Here is a 27,022-nt window from a genome sequence, read left to right on the forward strand (position 1 = left end):
TCATTTACTTCCAAAGGCATCCGAAATAAAGCAGCTCACCCACTCTGGCTTAGTTTTAGTAAGCAGTACTTTCTAATTGCTATTCCAAATCTTTACTGCAGCTTAAACGTTTATAATAACTTATACACTTATAACTTATAACTTATGTCCTCATGCCGACAAGTTAACCAGAGCATCCCAGATCCAGTCCATGTAGAAAGTCACATTGGTGCAGACACTTAGGCCCGCACAGGAGCTCAAGCCGAAGATGATGATGCCAAACTGGAAGGTGCGATACGTGCCCCCGTAGAGAATTTTTGCGCTAAAGGGGCCACCGGAATCCCCTTTGCATGCGTGGCTCGTCTCGGTGTGGACGCATATCTGCGACTCGTCCACCTGCTGCTGGAACTTCAAGGTGCAGAGTTCGCGATCGATACGATCCCCAACGGAATGCTTCAGCACCCGTGGTATGCTGCGAAAGTCTTCTGCAGTGGTGCCCCAGACGGTCAACTGGAATCGGTCGATGGCCGCCACTGGCTCATTGATGAGCAGGCAAATGGGGCGCACGAAGTCTATAGGGGAAAGGCAGTTCTGGTTGAGACTTTCGAGGGCAACGACTGGATATCTCCCACTCAATTACCTGAATACTGCACCGCATGCTGCATCCGGAGTAGGCCAATGTCGTACTGTTGGGCTTGTATTTTGCCGAATCCGGCGTGCACGATCTTCTTGTCGATCCGAACGCAGTATGCGTTTGATAAGCGAGCACCCGAGCTGCAATTTTGTCCAGGATTCCAGGCGTCGAAATCACCCAAGTGCACCTGCCTACAGGGAGAGATTGGGTAATGGGCTGATGACCACCACATATGCTGGCGAATGGGCAGGACTTACATGGCTTCTCTAAATACGCAATGTGCTGCTGTCAAAACAAATCCTGGAATGGTTAAAATTTAGCCTTGCGTGAGCTAAATAAGACACTCATCATTTGGCACAAACACTCACTATGATTGATGAGCGATCCACTGCATTTGGCCTTGCCATTCACTATCACCGAAACAATCCAAGGATTGGCCTGTATGTCAGTGCTGCTATCAAAGTAATTCCACCAAGTTAGCTTAGCGTTAGTTGGAAGCGACCTTCCACATTCCGCGTCGAGCAGGAAAGCCGATCCCTCTCGGGATCCGAGAAATAGAGAGGCAAAGAGGATCAGGAGTGCCGCTATGACTTTCTTCATTGTAGCTCGAGGCCCGAATGGAAACCGAACTTCGTGCCATTGGGTTTTTATTATATAAATTTGACACTCACTTATCGCAAGTTCCTCACTTCTGCGAAAGTTGCAAATTGGGCTGTGTTCTACGCGTGCTTCAATGAAATTTTGGCTGGAACACATGCCACATCTATATCCATACATTTAATCACTTTTATTTCTTATAAAAAATTGATTAATTTTGGATTTTTGATTCACTCAATTAAATGGAATAGCAGAAATCAATATGGATAACATACATTTTCATTTGAACTATGACATTTCGTTTATTTAATATCTAATATTAAGTTTTTACCGTTATTTAAACTTTAAATAAAGTTCTCTTATTATAATTACTCCGCGTAATAACGGAACATAACAAGGTGTATAGGGTAGAAACACCCTTTGAAGATCTTGAATTAGACAAAGATACACTGATGGTGCGAACGAGTCCGGAGTACTCTTCGGATCTGAAACCCTATACCTTTGAATGATCCGTCTATCATATCGAGTGGGAAATTTCCTTTAACGCCGTGCACGCCAAGTTAAAGGATTAAGTACCCTTGCAGTTAAACGTTAGGCATAATCTATAGTCTACAGGTACATACATATCTATAGTCAGATTCAATTAAAATGCAATTCCTTTGTCTGAAATCTTGAAAAATTATAATAAATAAATAGAAATCCAATCGTTTAATTTGCGCCACTTTATTTTTTTAGCTATAGGATACACTGCAGGAAGACAGCATTTTCGTTCCGATTTGCATAGTTGTATGTATGTATGTACATATGTACATATGTATTTAAACGAGCTGACAGAAAATATATGGCAACAGAACTAAGAGACCATGGAATCGGATGGACATCCACAGTCTCTGGGATAACATCCGTAAACCGACCACGCTCAGCGGAATAGGAGGGAGCTTCAAGAATATCGTAATTAACATTCAGACTTAACTAGAACAAATCCGTGCCTGCAGTTCCAGTCACCGACTTTTAATCGGTAAATCACCGCTCTTTTAAAAATGTTGAGCGCTTAAACACCGCACAATTTGCACGAAAGCTACCGGTGATTTTAACATTGGCATGTTTTAGGAAATCATCGGTATGAAAAAAAAATCCCAAAAACATCGCTATTAATCACCGTTGTTTAAGCGCATTTTAACGGGCCAATCGTCCTTTGATTCAGCGTTTTTTCATCGCTGCTTTAGCGGTTTTGGGTTTTGCGGTTTATGGTTTTTCATCTTTGGGAGAGAGATCGCTCGCGAGAGAGTCGGTGTCGGTGAGAGAGTGTGATGTTTCTCAAGATCGATGAATTGGGGAACTGCAGGGAAGGTATCAACACACTGACAAAGTCAAAAGAGCGCCAAATCTTCGCTATTGATCACCGTTGTTTGAGCGCATTTTAATCGTCCTTTGATTCTGTTTTGCGGTTTATTAGTTTTCATTTTTGGAAGAGAGAGATCGCGTTCGAGAGAGTCGGTGTCGGTGAGAGGGTGTGATGTTTCTCAAGAGCGATGAATTGTGGAACTGCATGGAAGGTGTTGAATATCTTCTACCGAAAATAACGGTATCTAATCGCCCATCTACTTTATGAATATTTTTCGTGCGTAAGTGAATGTAAAATCATATATGTACATATGTATGTACATATGTACGTTTGCAATTGGTTTATTACAGCAGCGGCTTGAGCGAACAATCGAAAAACATTAAATATAGTATGTTATAGTAGGATATAGTACAACTACGGTTAAGGCACTCATACACTCTAGCACGCGCACAGGCACACACGCCAAATCGTAACGTATCGTACAGCTAGATGGGGTATTAGTCATGTCGGCGGATGCGGGGGTGAGGGGGGAGTAGGTGACGGAGGAGGCGGAGGCGGAGGAGGTCAGAGCTCCTCGAAGAAGGCGACACGCGCCTTGGTCGAGCCGGACTTGAGTTTCTTGAGCGTGGAGTATTTATTTTCGCCGGCCTTGATCTGCGCCTCGCTGAGGATGTCCAGGTTGCTCTGGTTCTCCTCAATCTTGTGCGGCGCGATCTCGGAGCGCAGTGTCTGCAGTTGACTTTGCACCTGCTTGGAGTTGCGCAGGTAGTCGAGGTGGTTGCGCTCCATCTCATTGGTGATCTGCTCCATCTCGTTGTCGGTGAGTATGAACTCCTTGGGCTCGAAGTCGTCCGAAATGCCGCTGGAGTTGTCACCTTGGACCAGGTAGTGTGACGAGTGGGTGGTCAGCTCGGCGCCGCCGGCGGTCTCCAAATCATTGGTTGAGCTGCTTGTGATCAGGGAGGGTGTGCTGATGGCCGCCATGCTGGACGCCGTATTCGCCGCGTGCGACACACTGGAGGCGGTCAGCAGGCTATCCGTGGAGGACTTGCGGCCGCTGTTGAGGAATTCGAGCAGGCGAGCGGTGGCCTCGCGCTCCGCCATTTTGGCGCAGATCAGCTCCTTGCGCAGCTTCTCAGTCTCGGCCTCCCGCTTGTCGTTCTCCACCGTCAGCTGGTGGACATAGAAGTCGGCGTCGCGAATCTTCTTCTCCAGGTCGTGCTTCTCCCGCTCGATTTTCATTTGTCGCTCGCGCAGCCGGTCCATTTCCGTCTTGAAGTGGTTTGCCTTGCACTCGGTCAGCTGCATCTGCTCCTCGTTGACACGACTCTTTTCGAAGTACAGCTCCTTGGTCTCTTCGGAACGCCGCTGGGATACAGGGAGAAACTCAATATTATAGATCAGAAGCCACTGGGCGGAGTGAGTCTTACAAGTGCATCGTTGGCCATGCGCATTTCGTTTTGCAGGTGCTCCATGCTCTTCTCCAGCTCGTAGCGCTCGTGCTCCGCCTTTTCGCGCAGCTTCTTTTCCCTGATGAACTTTTTGCGTTCGATCTGGCGGCGTTGCTTCTCCTCCTTGGCTTGGGCCTTCATCTGCTGGATTTCCATGGTGTCGGGTTTGCGGCGGCGCATATATAGATCGTGATTGCCCTTGCACAGGTCAAGAATCTGCAAAGCACACGATGCAAGTGTAGTATGAATATGGGAACATGAACATAGTGAAAATACATATACATATTTCAGTTGTCACAACTGCCCTCCTTACCATTTTGTTGATGTGGAGGTCCTGCGAGTAAAAGATGAAATTCGAAACCTTGGCATCCACCAGGCGAATGGTGAACTTCTTGTCGTCGAAGCTGACGTGCCGTATCTCGTTCCACTGGAACGTTGTCTTTGGCGTTAGCTTATCGCGCTCATCGTAGATGTTTAGGCCCACGGAGGTGACGCCCAGCCACAATTTGGTTTTGTTCTTATTCTGGTGGGGAACACAAACGATAAGATTCAGATGCGCCACGTGAAAATCAAGGCTCTCACCGTAATAGGAAAGTAGTTTACTCCGTACATGTCCAGGTCCTGAGCAATCTTCAGGTACTCCATCTCCACCTCGTCGCGCGTCATGGGCTCATGGTCCATGTACCATGTCTTGATCCGTTCCTCCCACATTTCGGGCGTCATCTGGTACTGATCGGTCACTCCCTTGGGCAGAAGCTCACCCCCGGCCAGCATACCGTCCTTGTAGGTCTCGTAGTCGTACGGACCGTATTGCACGTGCACCGCGTAGGAGGCCAGCAGCACGGACGCCTCCGGGCGGCAGTAGATGTCCATGGAGAGGATGCTCTGCTTGACCTGCAGGAAGAACAGGTGCTGCGTGATCTCCTGGATCAGCTCCTCGCTGACGTTCTCCGGAAAGAACTTGGCGTAGAAGCTAAACACATACACATTATTGCTAGCGTGCAGCTCAACGCGCTGGTCGCGCACCCGCTTCTCCATTTTCAGCCAGGACACGTTGCTGCGGGTGTCGACGTACTGCAGCCCAAAGTACCAAGACTCGCGCAGCCCGATGGTGCGGCACACCAGGTCGAACAGATCCTGGCCGGAGGCGCGCGGCTCCAGCTTGAACTCCAGCTCCGAGTCGAAGGTGCTCACCCGCACCGACAGGGATCGGTTTTTCTTGGAGCCGAAGGGGCTCATCGCGATTATGTGATGTGTTTTGATTAGATTCGACGCAATGTGATGTGATGCGTTAGATGCAATTGGATTGGAGTGGGAACTGAGTGCTCTTGTGGGCAATTCGTGATAACCTGTTGCGTGCAAAGGACTTGTTGCTCCTGCTAATCTGATTCTTGGTCCTTCTGGTGCTCCTGTGCCATCTAGTGGCACGATTCCTTGTTGCTGCTCCTGCGGTCCTCGCCTATCGCGGACTGCCTCATTTTGCAGCCAATTCGGTGCTCCGGGCAATGGCAATGGCAATTTGGGCTGATGGCTGTGAGCGGAAAGAAAGAAAGAGTAAGGCTCTTCGTTTATGCGGCGCTGCGATTTAAGAACTGCGTGGCCACGGCATCCTGGCGCCCACTATTCAACCGCTCACCCAGCTCCTTTGGCGTGGAAGCTGATTGAGGGTCGGCAGAAGGGTCTCCACATCGACCAAGTACGAGAATAGGCAACTTACTCGATTGTTTGCACCGCGAATCGCAATTGTACGACAAATTCCCGATATGCGCGACATAAACATAGACAGTGTGACCAGCCGTTAGATGCAGAAAAATCAGCTTTGGCAGACGCCTTGTATATTTAGTAGGGTGATTCCATTTCAATTTTATGGAGGAATCATAATGCTTAAATTAATCCATCTCAAACGACATAAAGCATTGAAATGTCAATATATGCACATGAAAACATATTAAATACCTTAAAAATATATTAACTTTCCATTTTCCAAAAGTTTTCAAAAACTGGCAAAACAGTGGTAGTCCAAATACCAAAATATACCGCAATATGTTTTTTCAAATTGTACACTCATTTTTAGTTATACGAATTTTTGAATGCTGCGAAATAGATTTGATCAGCTATTTGATGAAAGATGAATTAACTAAAATAACACAGTGCTATATAGAGTTGCCACCCTGTCAATGGTCACGAATTGGGAAAATGAAGTCCTTGAGCGCAATATTTGTTTTAAAGATTTGTCTAAGGATGAGATGTATTACTATGTAAATGTTTATTGGACGTATTCTTGTATTGCAGGTCCATGCTTAAATTCTCGGAATAAGCAAAATGACCATGTCAGCAGATGCGTATATAAACAATGAATAAGTCCAGCTTTCGTTTTATCAGGTCCCTGTAGCTTATTTTCCATCTCCACCGACTCAGCAATGAACTTGTACCCCCCTGGATATCGTATTTCATCGAAATAGGAAAATATAAAGATATGGAGGTTTTCTTACATTATTCTTAGAATAAATTATACATGCAGGATTATAAATACATATTGAAGGGATGGTAACCGATGAACATAGTTTATATATATTCATGTGCGTGTTTGGGGGACTCTTAGCTCAATTTATACTACTATTATTATGTGTATGCATCAGGGGTGATGCTAATGCCATGCAAGTAAACAATGCTTATCACACAAACGCAAGTGACTCCAGACACGGATATCCGAATCCGTGCGCAGAGAAGACTGAACGGAGGCGAATTACTTTGAACCTAGAGAGAGTGTTGCTGCAGATAACTCGTGTTGGCACTTAAATGGCTGTGCCAGGACTTGGACTCGCACACCGGAATCCATGATCACTAGCTACTGGCTGCTCCGCTTGATGCGCTCGACATGCAGGTCGTACAGCATCTTGTTCTTCTCGTAGTAAAATGGGTTTTGTTCGGCTCCCAGTTCTGGGTTGTATTCGTATCCGGCCGCCACACCGTTTCCGGCTGCATCGGACCCGCCGGATCCACCAGTCGCTCCTCCTCCCGACAGTGGCGGAATGCTGCAGCTGCTGCTGCTGCTGCTGTTCCCATCCTCGTAGTTCAGATTCAGGTTGTTGATGCGCTTCGAAAGGGGCGACTCGCAGGCCAGTTCATCCTCCCGGCTGCGCTTTCTGTGGAGGAATGGTGTGCGTTTGATTAGCGCTGGGACCTCACTACCTTGGTCAAGGTGATTACCTTGTCTTCAGGAATCCAGCCATTCCGATCCCGGGGCCAGTGCAGTGTGTTGGTTTCGGTTCCTATTGGTCAATTGTTTTGTCCTGCCCCGTTTCACAGCAGCGACATCCACCAGTGTGACTGCCTCGAAGTTCGAAATTGGCTGTGGGATATACCAATGGGTTGTGCTAAATATACCGCTAATCGAGGTTTGTTTTTTCTTAAATGGAAATCACAAATAGCCAACCCAAACAGCAGATATTGTTAAGAAAACCGAGATTATATTGTATCCAAACAAATAGAATATTTTTGGGAGGGAGGGATAAAGTGAATCTAAAAGTTGTCTCAGTGACAAATAGCGCCAAGTGAGAATATTTTATACCCAACAATTACTTCACGATGACACGATGAATACAGCTGCGGTTAAAATAATAACACTACTGCAGGTGGAAAGTTGATTTACCAAAAAAAATAATTAAATGTTTTATTTTTTTAAGTCAGATTGCATGAATAATAAGAACCATATGTTGTCTCTCTGAGCAAGAAATTTTTACTCTCTCAATGTAACGGTTCTTTTTGTTTTTGGGCACTTGCTGTGGTAACAAAAATAGCACCGATCACGTATTTGCTGAATACAATTAATAGGAGTGATTGCTTTGGGTTTTTTTTTCGACAAATTTTGAAAAAAGGAGTTGCAATAAAGGTTTTAATTGAATTTTTTCCAAACGAAGACAAAAAATTCTCTAGTCATGGGTCGCGGAAAGCATTGTACCGTCGAAAAAAGAAATTTGATTAAAAACATGATTTCTGAACGTAAAACCTACGCTGAAATTGGTCGCATTGTCGGTTGTTCAAACAAAATGATCCGCAAAGCACTGCTGTTTGTCGAAAAGAAGGAAACACGGCGAAGAGAGCCCTCAATGTCCAACGTGGAGATCAAGCGCTTGGTTTGGCAAAGCAAGAAGGAGTCTTTTAAGCCGGCGACGGAACTGAAGAAGGAGCTTCAGATAGCTGCAAGCGTGGAAACAGTTCGCAAACGCTTAAGACAAAACAACCTTAATGCGTGCAGCCCCAAAAAAGTACCGCTTTTGACTGTGAAGCATGTGGCAAAGCGAATCGAATATGCCAAGATACACAAGGACTGGCCTATGGAGAAGTGGTGCAACATTTTGTGGTCAGATGAGATCAAAATTGTGTTGTTTGGTGGGAAAGGCTCTCGGTCTTATGTTCGGCGTCCACCACGACGTCCACCACTAAATATAATCCTCGCTTCACCTTTAAGTCGGTAAAAAACGGGGGATCAAGCATCATGGTATGGGCGTGCTTTTCATGGTATGGAGTAGTTCCAATCCATTGGATTCAAAGCATCATGGATCAGCACATTTACTGTCATATGCCGAGGATGAAATGCCGTTGGTTTGGACATTTCAACAGGATAACGACCCAAAACACACGAGCAAGAAAGCTCAAAGTGGTTTGAGCAGAAGTAGATCCGAGTAATGAAATGGCCTGCTCAGTCACCCGACTTGAATCCAATCGAAAACCTTTGGGCGGACGTGAAAAAAGGGTTTCTGAAGCCAGACCCAATAATAACGAGGAATTTTGGGGTGTGGTCAAGGATTCAGGAAGCAAAATTCCTCAAAAACAGTGCCAGGACTTGGTGGAGTCCATGCCAAGACGATGTCCAGCTGTCATTACCAGCATAGGTCACGCAACCAAATATTAAGATTCTTTAAACATAGTTTTTAAGATATAATCCGTTTGTTTAAATTTTTTTAAAAATTTTTTAAAAAATTTTTTTATTTAGTTTTGGCAAACTACAAGAAACAGTGCTATTTTTGTTACCGCCTAAATTTGAAGGTTTTTTTTTGTTTTACCAATTATTTTATCCATTAGATCTGTTACTAATTTTTTTATTTCGATTGAAAATCATTGTAGTATTTAAGTTTAGTGAGTAAAATGATGAAAAAGTGTCAGAAAATACAGAAACACTGGGACAAACACGAAATCCGCTTATTATTGTTACCGCAACTGTATGCAGTATATTGGTCCCGCTCTGCCCGATCGGTCGGATATATAGCCCTTACAGTGACAGAGAACTTCCACCGAAAATACCAACATACCGATTGCGATGCAAGCCGGGTGGGAGTACTGCGACGGGATGGCAACGCCGCGCTAGTCACTCGCACGCAAAGAGCTCGCTGGAGAGAGAGAACGCTAACACAAAAGGAAATAGTAGTTTTCCGTACGTATCGAGCCCAGCCCAGAAAAGCGGAAAACTAAACGGATTCGACAGCGGTTGCAAATTTTAAATAACTGTAAGTAAGGCGGAAAAGGTGCCCGCAACGAGCATCCGCCGTATAGATCGCAACGCGTTTCAATTTGCCCAGTGAAAAGTGAATGAAAACCAAATGTCGATGACGGGCCTGCCTGCCTGTGTGTGTGTGTCATATGTGCGTGTGGTCCGTGCCGCAGTGTGCGTGTGTGATAAATAATTGCTTCCAAATTTCTTTAGTTTTTTGTCTGCAAATCTCGTCTAAAATCCGACTATAGCTAAAAACAGGGGGCAGCTCCAGCAGCTGACTGGGCGGCCAGTCCCGTGACCAAATAAACCATCATAAAGCCAGTAATAGTGCAGCAAAAACTGCATTAGACCAAGTGAACACGCACCGCACACACACAACCGCAAGCTGCCGTACTCGCTGCGCCCCTGCGCGCAAGTGTTTGCGTGTATGTGTGTCCAATCAGAATTTTCTGATGCCCGTCCGGCTTATCTGTGTGCGCCGTTGCTTTCCATTCTTTCCGTTCTTTCTTCGGCTTGAGTCATCGCTCATTCTGCCCAGATATGTACATATGTACATTGCACACACACTGCCGCCCCGCTCTCCTGGGCTCCGCTCCTCCTCGTTGATAAGGCGCCGCTGGCGAACGGTCACTCTGGCAGGAGTACGAGCAGGAGCAGGGAAGCCGCACCCACTAGTCATCCCCCCAGTGTAATCCGGCAAACTAACCCCCACTAATCCGCAGGAGTCATCACCCCTCTGCACAACATGCAAACCATCAAGTGCGTGGTCGTCGGCGACGGAGCCGTGGGTAAGACATGCCTGCTCATCTCGTATACAACCAACAAGTTCCCGTCGGAGTACGTGCCCACGGTGTTCGACAACTATGCGGTCACTGTGATGATCGGCGGTGAGCCCTACACACTGGGCCTGTTCGATACGGCCGGACAGGAGGACTACGATCGGCTGCGTCCGCTCTCCTATCCGCAGACGGATGTCTTCCTTGTCTGCTTTTCGGTGGTCAGTCCCAGTTCCTTCGAGAACGTCAAGGAGAAGGTACGTACAAGACTATTCTACGCCATGGCGAGACTGTAAGTGAGTCATTTTGCATTTGCAGTGGGTGCCCGAGATTACACACCATTGCCAAAAGACGCCGTTCCTGCTGGTGGGCACACAGATTGATTTGCGCGACGAGAACAGCACGCTGGAGAAGCTGGCCAAGAACAAGCAGAAGCCCATCACCATGGAGCAGGGCGAGAAGCTGGCCAAGGAGCTGAAGGCCGTCAAGTACGTGGAGTGCTCGGCCTTGACACAGAAGGGCCTGAAAAATGTATTCGACGAGGCCATCCTGGCCGCCCTCGAGCCACCAGAGCCCACAAAGAAAAGGAAGTGCAAATTCTTATAATTCTGCTTTCCTCACACGCGGTATCCCTTTCATTCTGGCTTTCTACTATCGCAATGACTCCTTCCCAGCCTCCCGTCGTCGAGAAGCATTCAATATATAGCCGTATATATATATATATAACATATATATATATATATGTATATATATTGGTCTTGATTTACGTTATTCTGCATTAGCCCAGTACTCCATGAGCTATTTCTCCTCGCCGCCATCCGCCTGTGTCCCCACTCCCACTCTACTCTTTTTGTCTCACACACCGTCTGTGTCTCCACTTACGCGCGTCCGCGTATCTGTGTCAGTAGTGTCCGTGCTCCAGCCTCCAGAGCTCTAATCCCTACCCGGTATTTTGGTCGGTTTCTATGTTTGGTCCACTGTGACCAGGCGGCTGGGCAGTTGCCCCCAACTCGGGACAGTCTTCCGCCCCACAAGCTTCAGCTCCAATCCCCGCCAGGATCCAATCGCAGCCAATCGAATCGAAACCCAGCCGACTTCATTTCTGCTCCCAAACATGTTTTTGGCGCAATTTTCGAATTAAGTAAAAAGAGGAACCACAATATCAATATAGCGAAAACAAATGATTTATATATAAATATATATATATATATATGTATATATATATATATTTCTTTATATATATATACAAAGATTAAGGAGAGGCAAAAAAAAAAAAAATATACATTTACGATAAACAAAAAAACAATCCAGAACAGAACAGAATGTGGGGCGATTCGAAAAGAACCATGCACTTATTCGTTTTGCCTCAGTCGATGAAATCCGCGGGAATCCACGTCGATATTGTCCCGAAAGGAGCAACGTGCGAGAATTATATTAAATATTTATGATAACTGATCGCGTAATGTTTAAACAGCGGAGGTCGGATGGAATTCGCTAGCATGCAGATATGAAAGTGAAGCTTATTATGTAATAAAACTAAGCGTATGAGTATTGAAATATGATTAAAAGTAAATTAAATGAACCTAAAGGAGGAGATAAAGGATCAGCAAGAGATGCGAGAACCGAACTAGGCGTTGCAACCACAACACAAACACACATCTGAAATCTACAATCTATATAAAAGTATATACATATATATATATATATTTAAATATGTATAATCCATAAAGTATAACAAACAATAAAACAACGGCAACAGCAACAAACATTTGTATTGTAGTTCAGCAAAAAAACAAAAACGACAAAAGATGAAAGGAAAATAAGAACTAATGCATTTTTTAATATTTTTATATGTACACATTATCAATTTTTACATTTTTTTTCTAGACCTTAGTGATTTAACATTATTGATTTCAGATAATATCTTATAATAAAACGAAATCCAAAACGAAACCACTCACTGTCTTGCCTGAAATGAAAAAAAAAAAGGGAACATCCCACCAAAGATGCACAAGCGAAAATGTACTTTTTATATGTATAAAATTACATAAATTCAATGCAATTGTGATTTTTATATAGCATTTGTGATTCATTTGTGGTTGTTTATTTCTATATCGATTCGCGTGATAAAGACCTGTCGTCATATCAGTTATTACGTTCCTGGAAAAGTGGCCAACAGGTGGAGGCAAAGCTTTTCCATTACTATAAACTATATTTTGATTATCTGGCCATGTCCTATTGTTCGTCAGCATAAACGTCGAGATCTCGGAAGCCACCAGAGCTAGCAAGGTGGCTCTTAGCAAGTAGGAACTCTGCAGCGCCAAAGAACTCACACACTCAAAAATATTATGAATATATTATTAATTTGTAAATCAGACAAACAGGATTCAACAACGAACAAGGATTCATCTGTAACTTTATGTAAGAATGTATAAAACACAACAGGGGCTAGTGATCAAACCAGTGGCTGTATCCACTTGCATTTTATGGCCGCCGCAGCGACAGCTTCCTCGTGCGACTCGGCGAATCCCGCGCTGCCCTGGATATCAATGCTGTCGTAGTCGTAGCGCGTGCTGGCCTCTTTATCCTGCAGCAGTTGCTCAACGCCGTGCCAGGCGATCATGACGCCGTTGTCGGAGCAGTACCGCTTCGATGGACGGAAGCTCCTGCAGCCATACTGCGCGGCCAGATGTTCGATGTTGGCGTATATGGCATCGTTGTTGGCCACACCGCCGGACATGACCAGTGTGGGCGGGGTGTCACCGAAGAGCTGCCTGTGCGGCAGGAGGCAGTACTCAATTGCCCGCTGCGTGCGGTGCATCAGGTGCCGGCTGACAGAGCGCAGCAGGCCGGCGCAGAAGTCGCCGTAGTTGCTGATGACTCCGTCCGGAGGTGTCCGCTCTGCCCGCTCGCGCGCTCGGATGGCCCGGAAGGAGTTGTTCTTGATGCCGGCGAAGCTGAAGTTGCAGTTCCGCTGCTGGGCAAGTGGCAGCGGAAACTCGTAGGCCAGCGGATCGCTGGCCAGCTGGGCGGCATGCTCAATGGCCCGTCCTCCGTTCCACAAGCGGTACTCCGGCAGAATGTGCAGGCGTAGTCGCCGACCGATCTTGTCAAAGGCCTCGCCGGGCGCATCATCCAGTGTTTGGCCAAGAAGCGTAAGGCGACCGGGGCCGTTAGCCACCACCAACTGACAGTGGCCGCCGCTGGCCAGCAAGCAGAGGAAGGGGTAGCCGATCTGCTCCGGATGTTCCATGCGGGCCTGCAGCGCGTGCGCCTCCATGTGGTGAACGGGCAGCAGGGGCTTCTGCAGGCGACGGGCCAGGTGCCGTGCAAAGCGCACGCCCACCAGCAAACTCAGCGGCAGTCCGGGACGCGTGGTCACCGCGATGGCCGTCAGTTGGTCCGGCTTCAATTGCGCCGCCTCCATGCAGCGCTGGTAGGCGGACTCGATGCGGGCGCGGTGAAGGTCCTGGGCCCTGGGCGGAATAATGCCTCCATAGCTGCAATCGATTCAGTTCATCATTGGGCACCGCATGCGGAGATGTGAGCACTCACCGGGTGTGGAACTCCTGTTGCGACTCCAGCACATTGGCAATCACTCGGCCCGTGGTGTCCACGATGGCGATGCCCGTGTCGTCGCAGGAGGTCTCGATGCCCAGGACATAGCTGAGCCGGCGCCTGATCCCACAGCCAAATACATTTGCTATTCCATTGCCGGCAAAATTACGAAGTGCATGCATAATGGCCAGTGTGACCAGGCACCGATAGAAACCACAACCAGCAAATCGTGGGACCGTTAGTGTTAGGGCCCCTTACACGAGCCAAATTCTTAACTATACTTTAATGCAATTTTTATTTAATATAAAATAATAATAATAGTTGTTTCAATGCCCAAAATTGGTAATAGCAATTGTGTCGTATGAAGAAGTTTCCTAAGTGAATTTTACGAATAATTTATTCTTCATTAAGAAGCAAAGAGATTTCGAAAAGTGATTATTTACAGTTGTCTTTATATTGTTTATTAGTTTCAAATTGAATTTTGGACTTGTCTTCGTCGGTTACAACTAAATAATAAATAATATTGGTTTAGTCTGAAATCGGCATGGTCTTTTCCCGCCGCTTGTTTCCCGGAATTGCAGCAACGCACACGTAAAACCAAAACCTCACGCACACGCACATACAGATTATTCCGGACTTGCACATTAGCCGTTCGTACGGAGATAGGATTCATCTAAGTTAGTGGTAAGTAAATACATTTTGGCCTCTTAACGCTCGTAGTAGACGCGGTAGTACAGCGTCTTATTGCGCCAGATGCTGTAGCTGTTGTCGAACTTCAGCAAATAGACGCCCTCGCCCGGATAGGAGTGGGAGCCCACGTAGACCTCGTTGTAGCACTCCCGTCGATAGATCGGTACGATAATGGAAATGGGTGCCTTGGGGGCAGCAGTCGGGTTGTTAACTGCGCCGCGCTCCTGCGACAGCGAGCCGGACTCCAGGTCCTCGGTGGTGGATAGGTAGTCCTCGTCCACGCAATCCTCGTCCTCGTCGGAGTCGCTCACATGCACGGTCACCTCGTTGGTCACGGGCTTGGCCCACTCGAAGTAGATGCCGAAGCCGATGTCGTAGCTGTCCGTGGCGAACTCCCAGAAGATGCACTTGCCGTTCATGTTGGTGGGCACACGGACCTGCAAAATTGTGCCGGTCAATATGGGCCTTGTTTCGTCATTAGTTGATTGCCACCTACCGTCACCGTGTCGCCGTGTCCAATGGTGATGACGCCGTCCCCATCGCCGGCGGACACCTCAGTCTTAAACTGCTCGATGTCGGGACGAGTCCAGATCTTGGCCGGGCAGATCATAACGTAGTCGTCGTACTCTTCCTCGCCGTGCTGTTCCTGCCCAACGCCCTCCAACGTCTGCTCTACATGCCCGTCTTGCTGCTCGGCCAGCTGCTGGTGCTGCTGTGTCTCGACCTCACCGAGCTTCAGTCCCTCCATGGCGTTGGGCAAGTCGGTTGAGCTGTTGTTGTTATTGCCAGGGACGTGTTCTGCTTCCTGGTGTCCCTTGTCCTCCGTGTTCTGATTCTGATTCTGGTTCTGGTTCTGCAGATGAAGCTGTTGCATGTACTGGTGATAGTGCTCCCGCTGCAGCTGGTGGATAAGCACGGCCTGCTGTTCGGGGTTTCCGGGGAACTGCTTCTCAGCGTACAGCTGTGGAACGAGTGTAAGCGTTAGAAGGGCCAAGTTAATGGTACAGGAGCTGGCATGCAATTGCCTGAGAACTGGGTCATGACCCCTTTTCAATGGCAGACAGCGCAGCCAAGGCCGAGCACCCAGTAATTATCATGCATTATTTAGCACAACAACAGGTGCAGAGGGCCGGGCCGGTGTGTTGTTGAAAAAATCGATGGGCTACCTTAAACTGCTGGTAAGTCTGCTTGTTGAGTGCGTCCTGCAGCTGGCGGCGCTGCAGCTCCTCCTTGTAACCCTCCTCGAGCAGCTCCTGCTGGGCGTTCTCCTGCCGCTCGCGTGCCTCCTTCTTCTCCTCCATGAGGCGCAGCTCCTTGCGCAGCGTCTCGTCGCGGTCCTGCCGCACGGCCTCAATGTACGGCCGAAAGGCGCTGCACATTGTGTCCAGCAGGTCGACGAACCCCTCCATCGCCTGCTCGCGCGTTATCTCACCGAGCAGCTGCCAGTGCTGCTGCCGGTCGCGTCCGATCACGTCCAGGACGCCCAGCGCCGGGGCGCGACTCGTGTTGAAGGGGCCCAGCGCCGCCTGCTGCTTGAAGGCGATCAGCTTGAGGTTGTCCTCGTACGACAAGTGGATGGCCTTGCCGGAGTTCCCTGCAATATGTGAGATTAGCCGTTATTGGTGCGCTAGTGCCGGGATCTCTGCTCTTACGCTTGTAGAACGTGAATGCCAGGCGGTAGAGCTCAATCAAAGGGAAGCCCCACTTCTCGGCCGATGATGGTGCCATGTCCGTCGACTGGGCCGTTTCACTGCTGCTTGTGCCGCTTGTCCCGCTCGCCATGCTGCCGTTGTTTGTGGGCTAGTCCACGATTGCTGGCCTGCAAACTTTTCGCACAAAACAAAACAAAATAATAGAATTTATTGTGACGTCTGCTGCCAGTGTGACCAGCCAGCTGCGCACCTAAAGTAATTGTATTGCTCGCCTTGCAACACTGACCGATGGGGATTATTTTTGTCTAACTTAATGTATTTGCCTATTTACAAAGTTGCTAAATAAATTTGAAAGCTGGTTTAGTGTTGCTTGGACTTGTTAAAAACCTGTATAAAGCAATTGGGAATTGGAATTGTGGCTATATTTAAGTGTAAGTTTTTATCTGCCCGCGGTCACACTGGCCCACAGCAATTCTTGCCGGGATTTGGATTCTACACGTGCATTGCAAGCGTAAACATAATATGGGCAGCACTCGGTTCTTCCTGGCGGATCTGCCGACCAGGACCTCGGAGTCGGACCTGCAGATCCTGTTCCAGGACTACGGTCACGTAGAGCACGTGGATCTGAAGCGCAAGGAGCAGGATGGGGCCACTAAGGTGATTGCCTTCGTCACCGTGCAGACGGATGATGCCCAGTACTGTAAGTTATCCGCGGAAGATCACAGCCAGACGGAAGGAGTAACCATAGCTTGGTTTTGTAGGCGTCAACGAGCTCAAATGGCAGAAGTTGCACGGCGAAAAGCTAAGAGTTTCTCTTGCCAAAGAATCGTTTTTGGATCGACTGAAGCGCGAACGCGAAGAGAACCAGCGCCGGGAACAGGGCGAGCCAGACGAGTCCGAGGTGCGTGCGCCGAGCTCTCAGCTCCTGGTGCAAAGTGGCCAAAACAAGCGCAGGGTATTCGGAGAGGATGAGGAGATTGGTGATGATGAGGTCGCTCCAGAGCTGCTGATTACCAAGAAGCGCGCCGCCAATTCCATGCACAATGGCCGGGTATGCACGCACTCATTGTTCCCAAGCTCATTGTCAGCTAAATTCCTTTCCTTTCCTTTCCCACAGATTGTCATCCAGCAGGAGCACGACGTGAAGCCACTCCATGTCATCGAACAGCACCGCAAGGCAGCCAAACAGAAGCCGGACGCCAATGTCAGCCAGGCGGAACAGAAGCGCAAGGAGTCGCTCAACAAGATGCGTCAGGGACACCAACAAAAGAAGTCAGCCATCCAGCAGGCGCTATCTGTGATATCAGTCGAAGGCAGTCAGGCAAAGAGAATAAAATTCAGCGACGCCGAGGAGGAGGAGGCGTCCAAGCCCGTCCAGAAAGCCAAGATACAAAAGCGGGATCTGTTCGAGAACGACGACGATGAGGAAGAGGAGCAGATCGTCCTGCCGCAGCATAAGGGCAAGAAGGGCGAGCGTCTGGTGGAGATGCAGAGCAAACAGAGTATAGATCCCCGCTTCCGCATCACATCGAACTTTGTGAACGAGGAGGAAGAGGCGGAGCTGGAGGATCAGCCTGAGCCGGAGGAGAGTGAGCGCAAATGGCACATGAACATTCTGGAGCAGGTTGTGGGACACGCGATCACCAGTGCGAACGATAAGGACGGTAAGTCGCCAAAGAACAAAAAGATGCTGCGCTTCGATCCGGCCAAGGAGGGCCATCAGAAGCTAATGCGCCAAAAGCAGCCCAAGGAGGAGGAGGAGAAGAAGGAGGAGACTTCCAGTACGAAAGCCAAGACCGCCGACGCGGGCAACAGTCAAGCTTCAGCCGTCTCGAAGACGGCCTTTTACATTGTCACCGACACGTTGAGGGATTCGCTGAACACGCGTGGAGAGGGTTTCAGCCTGCTGGACATGTTCGGCAGTGCACCGGAGAAGGAGGTGGCCAAGCGCCAGGACCAGTTGGAGAAGCTGGGCCATGAGAAGATCCTGGTGGGCAAGACGTCTGCCAATAAGCTCGGACTGGCCACTCTCAATCCGTTCTCCTACGACTCGTCCGACAGCGAAGACGAAACCGAAGTAAAGCCGAAGCAAGAGCAGGAGCAGGAGCAGGAGCTTGAGGTCAGCAAGGAGAACAAGGCCCAGCCAGCGAAGAAGTCGGGTCAAAAGAGGAACAAAAACAAATTGGAGTCCTTCTTCATACCCAGAAACGATCCTCGTCTCAAGGGTAAGAACGTGAATCTGTGCGTATTTTTTCATTCTCAACAAGCGATCGTCTTTTCTTTGCAGAGGGCGCCAAGTTTTTCAAGTCCACGAAGGCGGTGGTTGACCATGCCGAATATGACCAAGTGAAGAACCGCCTGAAATTGCTGATCACCAAAAAGATCGCCAAGGCGAAGAAGAGCCTGCCCAGCAAGGATATCAAGCTGCAGCGGAATAAAAAGGGAAAAAACTGATCTAGGTTAAATTATACCCTTAGTCTTAAGCATAATCCTGTGTAAAATAAACCAATATTGTTCTTTTTTTTTTTTGTAAATGGTACATGTATTCATCTAGATTACAAAAAAAAAAAATGAAATGTTTGTGCTTTAGTTACTGCACAAATGCATTTGAGCCCCGTTGCAGCTCCAACTAGATTATCGTAGCGGTGTGAATCCGGCTCTGTTGAGATTCATTCGGCATCCGCTGGTGGGATTCCGCCTAACTAAAAGCTAATTAAGTGAATTAAGATTATCGCTTCAACAAAAATTGCGGCGCTTAATATTCAACATTGCAATTAAGTTTCATTCGTCCGCTAAGCACTTGTGTAGGCTCTCTAAGTAAAAATGGCAATCTCAACTGAAATTCGAGACATGGCTCTTCTTTGGCACTGTATCCTCTGCCGCCATCCGGTGAGAGGAGTGGCGGTAGGGAAGGGTTATATATATATATATGTATGTAGGTAGAAGTCTTAAGTAGATCTAGCGAGTAGTGGATGCATTATATTCTACGTCTGCCTGCCATCCGTCCGTTCATCGCCGCCAGCCTTTGGTGTCAGCTTGGCCAGCTTGTCCTTCACCTGAACATCGTCACCGCTATCGCCGTCGTCTGGCACCTCAATGGCGGCATCCTGATTCGCGACGGGAATGGTGCCGCTCCTGCCTGTCGCAATGCCGTTGCGTTCCGGACTGGTGGGCTGCTCCTGCGTAGCTGGCGGCGCTGCAAACTGAGCCTCTGGTGGTGGCGGAGACAACGGTCTGGCTGTCGCTGGCGCGTTCTCTTTGGTTGGATTAACTGGAAACGTAAGTGCCCGCTTTACGGCCAGCGTTTCAATGGCCACAACCGTGCGCTCCAGCAGGTTCATCAGCCGGTCCTCGCGCGCATCCATCCGCTTGAGGAGCTCCTCGTCCCGCTTCTCGCGCCGCTTCAGATACTCGATCAGCTCGTAATTGGTGCTGTCGCCGTCGGTCGAGGTGGACATCTTGCGCTTCTTCTTCAGCGTTGTCGATGAGGAGCAGTCGGACAGGATGTCCGTGTCGACGATCACATCGGGGTGCAGTATATTCGCATCCATGCCCGGCGAATAGTAGTTCTGCGCTCTGTGCAAGCATGGATTTGATCAATGGAATCGGTTTCGAAGAAGGTGGCTTCCGTCGCCGCCGGCACTCACCCATTGTAGTTCGTCTGCATCAGCTGGATGTCGTCCGGATTGAACTCGCCCTCCGAAAGTGGCTCCGACCTGTGGGCGGCAGAGAAGCGAGAGTCTTAGGCGGGATCTCGAGAACGGGGCAACCCGATAATCGATCTGGACTTTCCCCATTAACAATTAAATGGACACCATTACTTTTGAACTGATAATTGTTGAGTAAAAAGGATTTATTTCTTAACTTTGTTTGTTTGATGAAGTGAAGTCAGTCTATCAGTGAAGTGAAGTATCTTTTAGGTTTGTAGTTTGCAGTATATGTAAGTAATCCCTAGAGGATCGGAATCGGCATCGAAATTTAGATTTTACACTTAAAGTAACATCTTTAAATTGAATGGAAGAAACATAAAGTAATCTATATTCTCAATTTCACTACGATTTTCAATCTTGCAACGAACTTTTTTGTCTTTTGATTGCGAAACTGTTGGTGGGCGTAAGACTGGGCGTGGCAACGTTCTGAGATTTAGTTACGGAAATATCGACGGACAGACAAGAGCCTATAAACAATTATATTTTGGAGATTGAAAACCCTTCCTCTGTCTATTACATAGTTTACCAGAAATCTATTACAACTTTTACTCACTTCATTGATATGTGGTTCTCGTTGTGATTGTTGTTCTGGTGGTGCATGTTGAGTGCTCCATTGCAGTCCTTTTCGAAGTCGGGTGCTTCGCCAGAGTCGTCCATTGGCGCGTGGCCCAAGCCGAGGCCGTGGCCATGACCCAGGACGTGAAGGTGGTTTTTAAATGCTGGCCGCTGGGGCTCATCCTCGTCGTCGTCTTCGGGCGTCATTTGAACGCCGCCAACGCTGGCCATCTGGAGCTCATGTCGCTTATGGGCGGCCACGGCGGCAGCGGCAGCAGCTGCCTGAACCATCTGCATCTGGAGGGGATTCTCGTCGAAGCCGCCGGCGGACATGCCGGATACACCGGATGCGGAGCCACCGACCGGGCCGGCCACCTCGCTGAGCTGCGCCTCCACAAAGTGATTGGGCAGGAAGCGGTCCAGCTTGCTCCCGCTCTGCGAGGAGTCCGTGGAGTGGGCGTGCGAGTGGCTCTGGCTCTGGCTCTGGCTGAGGCTCTGCAGTAGGCTGTGCTGGTGCGGGGTGAGGTTGTCCTTGTTGAGCAGCACTCCCAGCTCGGCCGCCTGCCGTCGGCGCTGGTAGTAGGATAGCTCGTTGTGGTTTTTGGTTATGAGCGCCAGACGCTTGCCATTCGATCCCCAGCACTCGCCGCGCTGCTCCTCGATCTCCTTGAAGAGGAACATGTACGGCCAGTTGCGGCGCACATGGCGCTCGGGATTCTTTTTCAGCTGCGTGTAGATCTTCTTGAGGTTCTCGTACCGATTGCAGCACTGCTTGGCCGTTCGCTTCCGCGCACTGAAGCGGTTGAGCACCTCGGCGACCATCTCCCACACGCTGGCATGGTTCTTTCGGTTCGACTGGAACGCGCTCTGGATGCGCTCCGACTTGACGATGTTCAGCAGGGCCACCGACTCCGGCACGTTGAAGTACGATTCCGGCGTCCGCGGCGCCCGCTGGTGGTGATAGCTGCTCGTCACCGGCGGGGGATTCTTCGTATCCTGCAAGGATATCCAACAGGATAATTTAAGGAAAATAAGAAACAATTGCTACTAACAATAAGATACAAAAAAAAATATATAGATATGATGATAATAGTGATGTGTTAAATTCATTATTATTATTTAGTTTTAATAGTTAATAAATCGTACAGGCGTTTACAACGTTGAAAAGCTCATAAAAACCAAGTTGTTTCGTTAAGATTTTTATATAGTATGTATGTATGTACATACATAAGGCATCTTAAATATGATTCATATGGTAGGTAAATTATAATCCAATCCAATGTACAAAATAAATGATTAAATAATTAGAAATAACTATGGACCGATGTATCGTATATATCATAAATATATATATATTAATTTTGATATCAATAATCATAAATATTTTTTAATAAATTTATTACGGTTAATGGTCAAAACATATGCAGATACTTATATGTATTTACATAAATCTTTTATAAATAGCTACATCTGTGCAGTTAAAGTTTGTCACAATTATTTCAATGTACACACATACATATATTTCATTTCAATTGTATATTTCAAACGCATGGTATGTAAATATACCATATAATATATGAACTACAAACATTGTCTACTAGATCCAAGAAAATCAGTAAGATTATGTTTATCTATATCTCTAGCTCAAAACATCGATAATATCTCCTGAGTTTTCCAAGAGATACATAGATGGACATGCCATTATGATCTTGACCAGAAGTTTTTGTGCATCATCGTGCTGATGGCCAAAGCTCATTCATGCCGTCTAGATTCTACGAAATCTTTCCTCCCGCGGCAGAGATGAGCTGCCGATGATGACTAAGCGCGGCGAAATTTGTTTCGCAGATATTCACGGATTGTCCACTACCGCAGATAGCGATCCGTGCGGAGGCTGTGGCGTTCGGATCGGATCTGCTGCACTTCCGTATCTGGGAGAATCTATGTACATGCATGTACATACTATATGTACATACAGTTTGTCAAGAAACTGTTTACACACTGTAAGATAAGTTGAATTTTTGACTTTAAAGCTAAAAATAAAGGGTTTTTTGCTTAATTAAACGCAATTTTTTTATAAAATATAATTAAACAATATTTATTTTACTTATAAATCAAAAAACAAATTAAAAATATTAAATATACAAGAAAATAAACAACAAATTCCAAGTTTACACACTTTTGGGACTGTCAAGAAACTCTTTACACAAAACACTAAATCAAAGTTTAATCCTAAATTTTAAAATTATTTTATTAAAATTTTAAAAGTTTTGGTATGTAGTATGTGCCCTATTGGCTTTAGCTACAAGTTGAAGCCTTTTTTTCATGGATTGGACAAGTTTTTGCAGGTCATATTCAAACGGGATCTTTTCACACTCTTCGACTATTACAGTCATAAGCTGTTGTTGTGTTTTAGGTCCCTTTTTGCCACCTTCTTCTTTAAGTAGGTCCACAAATTTTCAATGGGGTTCAGATCAGGACTCTGAGGGGGCGTATCGATCACTTTACCACAGTTACAAAGGCGCCAGGTGCGTACATTCCACTCTTTGTTTCTGATCATGTCCTGGTAAAACTTAAGATTTGGCTTGTTGTTGCTAACTAGACCGAATTTTTCTGCACTGGCCTTCAAATTTGTTTTTTAAGATTCCTAGATATTGCACGGCATTTATTGTGCTCTCAATTAAGGCTAGTTTTCCCACTCCACTGCTGATGATACAGCCCCAAACCATCAGTGACATTTTTCCAAATATTATCGTTGGAATGATATTTTGTTTTTCTAGCGCACTCAACGGTTTGCGCCATACTCTTCTTGGCCCATCGTTATAAAAGAGCATCATTTTTGTTTCGTCACAAAATATGACGTCATCCCAGTACTCTTCCGCATGATCCATCATGCTCACAGCGAATGAATGACGCTTTTCAATATTGATCTCTGATAGCAAAGGCTTTTTTCTTGCAACTCTTGAAGAGTACCTATGGCGTAGGATGACTTGGCGCACAGTTTCGTGTGACACAGTTAGGTGACATTCTTGCCTGATTTCCAGAGCAAGTGATCTGACCGAGATTCGGGGGTTCGCAATCACTATTCGCATAATAAAGCGGTCTACACGTTTTTTAATTTTAATTTTCCGCCCACCACCACTCTTAAGTTCAAGCCTGTCCTCTTTTTCCGAGCCTTTAAAAACATTGTAGACGGTCTTACGGGATACAGGAAACATTTATACTAATTCTGGAAAAGATTTTCCCAACTGGTGGTTATAGTTTATTAATTGGGTAACTTTAAAAGTTAATCTCTTTCCAGGCATTTTATTAAATTTAATAATTCGCTTTAAGCACGTTTGATCAGCAAAATTTCACAAGCAAAGTCAACAAATTTCAATAGAAGCGTTGTAAAAAGCAATGCAAAGCCAAAAATAACGGAAAAATCGAGTTCGTTCTAAGAAAAAGAACAAAACAAAGTAGGAAAACAAAATGTGTAAAGAGTTTCTTGACAGTCCCAAAAGTGTGTAAACTTGGAATTTGTTGTTTATTTTCTTGTATATTTAATATTTTTAATTTGTTTTTTGATTTATAAGTAAAATAAATATTGTTTAATTATATTTTATAAAAAAATTCCGTTTAATTAAGCAAAAAACCCTTTATTTTTAGCTTTAAAGTCAAAAATTCAACTTATCTTACAGTGTGTAAACAGTTTCTTGACAAACTGTATGTATGTATATGCATGTATCTTCTCGCCCCCACTGCTTGGATATGCAGCGCTATTTGCCTGGAAGCTAATCTCTCACATTGCTTACCATTTGGGAATTCTGTGGTGTCAGCAGCTTCTGGATGGCCCGATTCTGCTGAGCAGGCGCAATGCTGGACGGTGATATTGTCTAATTTCTGCTGCTGCTATCCTCTTCTCCGATCCGCTGCAGATTCTTTCGAGTGTTTCAATTGTGGACTCTCCGGCTCTGCTCGTTGTTGTTGTTGTTGTTATTGCTTATGTTTTTGTGTTTGTTTTTGCGGATGCTGCGTTGGCCTGGCGGCGTTTGCATTTCAAATGTAACTAGTGTGAACGCAATGTAACCTTTGTGACACTTAACGTCTAGAGCGTGGCGATTGTGCGTGTGTGTGCCTAAAAAAATAATAAAAATCGAATCACAACAAAAACAACATTTGTTAGACCACAAAATAACGAAACGGAAACAAGAGCCGAAACAAAATCGAAATCGAATTCGAAATCAACGAACGTACTTGTTCTTTGTTGTATTTTGTTTTACGTTACTCGAATTTTGTTGTTGACAACAAACCGACAACGACTATTAATATTTAGAAGTTAACCTTTTAGCCTTAGACGGCGGCTCATCGGCTACGGCAACGTCGACAGAAAACGCGAAAAAAAAACAAACTAAAAAAAAAAGAATCACAAAAAAAAAGTGAAAACACAAATCACGAAATCAGATGCACATGTGCCTTTCTGCGTTCTCACTCACGAATATCCGTGCGAACATTTACAGTTGGCGGGCACTTTGACAGTTATGCAGAGCTGCCACTATTCTTTCCGCCAAAGCTCTTTTATTTGCTACTGTTGCAGTTGTTGTTATTGTTTGCGCGTCCCTGCTCACTTGTTGTTGTTCTTTTTTCTGTCATTCATCCTTGTTACGCGCTCTCACTCACACCGCCACTCTCTGGGCTCTCTCCATCACTCACGCACGAGAAGCTTTCGCTGACCTGCATTTGCACTGAGCGAAAAGTAGAGTGGAGAAGAAAGGTGGAAAGAAAACGCGAGCGCAATTCTCTTCCTCCGGACAACGCTGCACGCGATTTACCGTTCTCCGTAGTCCGCCGTCCTGAGATTCCAACTAACCAACTAAAACTAACCAAACCAAACAACAACGAAACTGAAACTGAACTTTTTGCTTGCGATCCCGTTGCCGATACTAACGGCAGTCGCGCACACACCCATGCGCGCACGCACACAGACGGGTGAGCTCCCACATAGACACACACATACATATGGACCGCTACGATCGTTAGGCGGACGATCGCTCCTCGGGCACGGAACACCACGGAACACTGCTCTAACCTGGTAGATTGCGGCGGAGAGGCGATGGCGATGCCTTCTGGGGTGCACATGTGTTCTGCACACACACACGGACTTCGGGTATATAAATATATATGTATACACGAACGTGTACATACAAGTGTGTCTACTTATAGATTCGGGCAGAGACAGAGACTACGTCGAAAGAGGAGAGGGAGGAGGAGGAGGAGGCAGTGGTGGTGGCGGTGGCGGTCGCAGCGGCAGAGGAGCAAGGCGGAGACAGCAGATCCATCCGATCAGAGCAAGCATGATTCCAACGATGCCCACGATCCGAAGAGGGAAGCAGTTACTCCGATTCCGATTCCGATTCCTACTCTACAGATCACGCACACTACCGTGTGCCTGTGTTCGGGTTTGGATTTGGATTCGGTTCTATTCGATTCGACTCGGCTCGACTCGACCCGACTCGATACGATTCGGATGCGGATGGAATGGTAGGAGATGGTATGGTATGGCATAGGACGGAGGTGAACCTATGTGGATCTATGAAGGGCCAAATGGGAAAAGTCGTAGCCTAAAAATAGATACGAGTATGTTGTGCAGTATGGCGGGCATGGGCACCCCAAGTGGAAGTGGATGTGGATGTGGTATGGATGCAAACGTTTGGCGTTGCTTCTGTTTGCCGTCTCTTTGCAACAGCATCTTGAGCACTGGCCAAAACGCAACAGGATACTAAATGCCGCAGTATTCCAACCTATTCTTCGTTATCATCTACTATAAATTAGAATGTGGAATCTATGTTTGAAAATAGAACATACAATCTGTCTGCAATTCTTCAATTTATATATCATTATTAATTTATTCCATCGTCACTATTAAAGGCTTATCAATTAGGCATTCGTATTAACAAAGTAATATCCAAGGACTGTAAGCAAGTTATTTGGTTACATATAAGCTTTGATTTTATACACACAATAAATAGATCTTGTATTTTATAGTTTTGCAATAGTTGGAAACCAACAGGCGGGTATAATGTCGCGACTTGCAGATACCCGTTACTCGTTAGTTAATTTTTCTCTCTTTTAAAGAAAAGAGCGACATCTGCTGGTAAATTTCATTACATATCTAAAGTTGTCTGACATAACTTGCATATAAGGTCATTTATCTACTTAACTCATCTTTAAAACATTATTTGAATCATTTATTTAAAAAGTTAGTAAGTGTTAATATATTGCTTTGTATAGTTCCTATAGTTCTGTGTACTTTGTGCAAATGGACGGCCATTTTTGTATACTTTTCAGCGAATCAAGTCGAACATAATTCTAGATTAGTTGGCAGAGCTTTGTTTTCTGTACACTTCCTTTTAGTGGTGTTCATAATATCTATTAAATAATTAAGAATATAATTAAAATAGTTGTTAATAAAAAAAAAAAACAAAGTTCGATTAGTCGCACTAGAATGAAAAAGTGATGTTCGTCTACTGTTCGCCGTTCTAATCAAAAATAAGTCCTATTGTTAAAGATGGTTGCTTGGCGCTCTGGTTTTCGAGATCGAAACC

General features: G+C 46.3%; 8 protein-coding genes and 1 long non-coding RNA gene across 19 annotated transcripts, besides 2 other annotated features; 3 read left to right on the plus strand and 6 right to left on the minus strand.

Annotated features, from left to right (window-relative positions):
* Positions 1 to 78: 78 nt before the first annotated feature.
* On the minus strand, positions 79 to 1,236 carry CG14227 (uncharacterized protein). Its single transcript, NM_134501.3, has 4 exons — positions 982 to 1,236; positions 871 to 913; positions 620 to 804; positions 79 to 551 (listed from the first exon to the last, which is right to left on the minus strand). The coding sequence occupies exons 1-4, from the start codon at positions 1,211 to 1,213 to the stop codon at positions 151 to 153; spliced, it is 861 nt and encodes a 286-aa protein (NP_608345.2). The 5' UTR covers positions 1,214 to 1,236; the 3' UTR covers positions 79 to 150.
* A 748-nt stretch (positions 1,237 to 1,984) lies between these two features.
* On the minus strand, positions 1,985 to 5,788 carry Mer (Merlin). 2 transcript variants are annotated; one of them, NM_001298529.1, is made up of 5 exons: positions 5,724 to 5,788; positions 4,589 to 5,537; positions 4,320 to 4,529; positions 3,986 to 4,222; positions 1,985 to 3,923 (listed from the first exon to the last, which is right to left on the minus strand). In NM_001298529.1, the coding sequence occupies exons 2-5, from the start codon at positions 5,243 to 5,245 to the stop codon at positions 3,120 to 3,122; spliced, it is 1,908 nt and encodes a 635-aa protein (NP_001285458.1). In that variant the 5' UTR covers positions 5,246 to 5,537; positions 5,724 to 5,788; the 3' UTR covers positions 1,985 to 3,119. The 2 variants fall into 2 exon arrangements, with proteins under 2 accessions (NP_001285458.1, NP_523413.1); NM_078689.4 differs by having other exon boundaries at positions 2,882 to 3,923.
* Positions 5,789 to 6,264: 476 nt separating this feature from the next.
* CG14229 (uncharacterized protein) lies at positions 6,265 to 7,538 on the minus strand. 3 transcript variants are annotated; one of them, NM_001272797.1, is made up of 2 exons: positions 7,217 to 7,346; positions 6,265 to 7,152 (listed from the first exon to the last, which is right to left on the minus strand). In NM_001272797.1, exons 1-2 carry the CDS (start codon positions 7,237 to 7,239, stop codon positions 6,855 to 6,857), a joined length of 321 nt encoding a protein of 106 aa, NP_001259726.1. In that variant the 5' UTR covers positions 7,240 to 7,346; the 3' UTR covers positions 6,265 to 6,854. The 3 variants fall into 3 exon arrangements, with proteins under 3 accessions (NP_001259726.1, NP_001285459.1, NP_608346.1); NM_001298530.1 differs by having other exon boundaries at positions 6,486 to 7,152; positions 7,217 to 7,538; NM_134502.4 differs by having other exon boundaries at positions 6,486 to 7,152.
* Positions 7,539 to 7,607: 69 nt separating this feature from the next.
* Positions 7,608 to 9,231: a mobile genetic element.
* Positions 9,232 to 9,378: 147 nt separating this feature from the next.
* Cdc42 (Cell division cycle 42) lies at positions 9,379 to 12,226 on the plus strand. Of its 3 annotated transcripts, none has more exons than NM_001258833.3 (3): positions 9,379 to 9,513; positions 10,223 to 10,533; positions 10,595 to 12,226. In NM_001258833.3, the coding sequence occupies exons 2-3, from the start codon at positions 10,246 to 10,248 to the stop codon at positions 10,880 to 10,882; spliced, it is 576 nt and encodes a 191-aa protein (NP_001245762.1). In that variant the 5' UTR covers positions 9,379 to 9,513; positions 10,223 to 10,245; the 3' UTR covers positions 10,883 to 12,226. The 3 variants fall into 3 exon arrangements, with proteins under 3 accessions (NP_001245762.1, NP_001245763.1, NP_523414.1); NM_001258834.3 differs by having other exon boundaries at positions 9,379 to 9,440; NM_078690.4 differs by having other exon boundaries at positions 10,595 to 11,540.
* Positions 12,108 to 14,043, minus strand: Tcs4 (Threonyl-carbamoyl synthesis 4). 2 transcript variants are annotated; one of them, NM_001258836.2, is made up of 2 exons: positions 13,832 to 14,043; positions 12,108 to 13,776 (listed from the first exon to the last, which is right to left on the minus strand). In NM_001258836.2, exons 1-2 carry the CDS (start codon positions 14,014 to 14,016, stop codon positions 12,732 to 12,734), a joined length of 1,230 nt encoding a protein of 409 aa, NP_001245765.1. In that variant the 5' UTR covers positions 14,017 to 14,043; the 3' UTR covers positions 12,108 to 12,731. The 2 variants fall into 2 exon arrangements, with proteins under 2 accessions (NP_001245765.1, NP_608347.1); NM_134503.4 differs by having other exon boundaries at positions 12,361 to 13,776.
* Positions 14,044 to 14,214: 171 nt separating this feature from the next.
* Positions 14,215 to 16,547, minus strand: CG14232 (uncharacterized protein). 2 transcript variants are annotated; one of them, NM_001258837.1, is made up of 5 exons: positions 16,427 to 16,547; positions 16,177 to 16,350; positions 15,691 to 16,118; positions 15,021 to 15,485; positions 14,276 to 14,961 (listed from the first exon to the last, which is right to left on the minus strand). In NM_001258837.1, exons 2-5 carry the CDS (start codon positions 16,304 to 16,306, stop codon positions 14,542 to 14,544), a joined length of 1,443 nt encoding a protein of 480 aa, NP_001245766.1. In that variant the 5' UTR covers positions 16,307 to 16,350; positions 16,427 to 16,547; the 3' UTR covers positions 14,276 to 14,541. The 2 variants fall into 2 exon arrangements, with proteins under 2 accessions (NP_608348.1, NP_001245766.1); NM_134504.4 differs by having other exon boundaries at positions 14,215 to 14,961; positions 16,177 to 16,441.
* On the plus strand, positions 16,464 to 18,705 carry CG14230 (uncharacterized protein). The gene is made up of 4 exons (NM_134505.3): positions 16,464 to 16,876; positions 16,938 to 17,227; positions 17,294 to 18,401; positions 18,464 to 18,705. Exons 1-4 carry the CDS (start codon positions 16,699 to 16,701, stop codon positions 18,628 to 18,630), a joined length of 1,743 nt encoding a protein of 580 aa, NP_608349.1. The 5' UTR covers positions 16,464 to 16,698; the 3' UTR covers positions 18,631 to 18,705.
* Positions 18,706 to 25,333, minus strand: meso18E. Of its 4 annotated transcripts, NM_001298531.1 has the most exons (6): positions 25,250 to 25,333; positions 24,762 to 24,828; positions 24,233 to 24,555; positions 20,440 to 21,437; positions 19,824 to 19,892; positions 18,706 to 19,752 (listed from the first exon to the last, which is right to left on the minus strand). In NM_001298531.1, the coding sequence occupies exons 3-6, from the start codon at positions 24,233 to 24,235 to the stop codon at positions 19,161 to 19,163; spliced, it is 1,662 nt and encodes a 553-aa protein (NP_001285460.1). In that variant the 5' UTR covers positions 24,236 to 24,555; positions 24,762 to 24,828; positions 25,250 to 25,333; the 3' UTR covers positions 18,706 to 19,160. The 4 variants fall into 4 exon arrangements, with proteins under 4 accessions (NP_001285460.1, NP_652615.1, NP_001285461.1 ...); NM_144358.3 differs by lacking the exon at positions 24,762 to 24,828; NM_001298532.1 differs by lacking the exon at positions 24,762 to 24,828 and having other exon boundaries at positions 25,152 to 25,333.
* Positions 22,414 to 24,144: a mobile genetic element.
* On the plus strand, positions 25,222 to 26,109 carry lncRNA:CR44889 (long non-coding RNA:CR44889). Its single transcript, NR_123960.1, has 2 exons — positions 25,222 to 25,584; positions 25,641 to 26,109. It is a non-coding gene; the product is annotated as a long non-coding RNA:CR44889 (long non-coding RNA).
* Positions 26,110 to 27,022: the final 913 nt, after the last annotated feature.

The sequence above is a fragment of the Drosophila melanogaster genome, chromosome X, assembly GCF_000001215.4.
Source record: "Drosophila melanogaster chromosome X".
In the NCBI taxonomy this organism is placed as follows: domain Eukaryota; kingdom Metazoa; phylum Arthropoda; class Insecta; order Diptera; family Drosophilidae; genus Drosophila; species Drosophila melanogaster.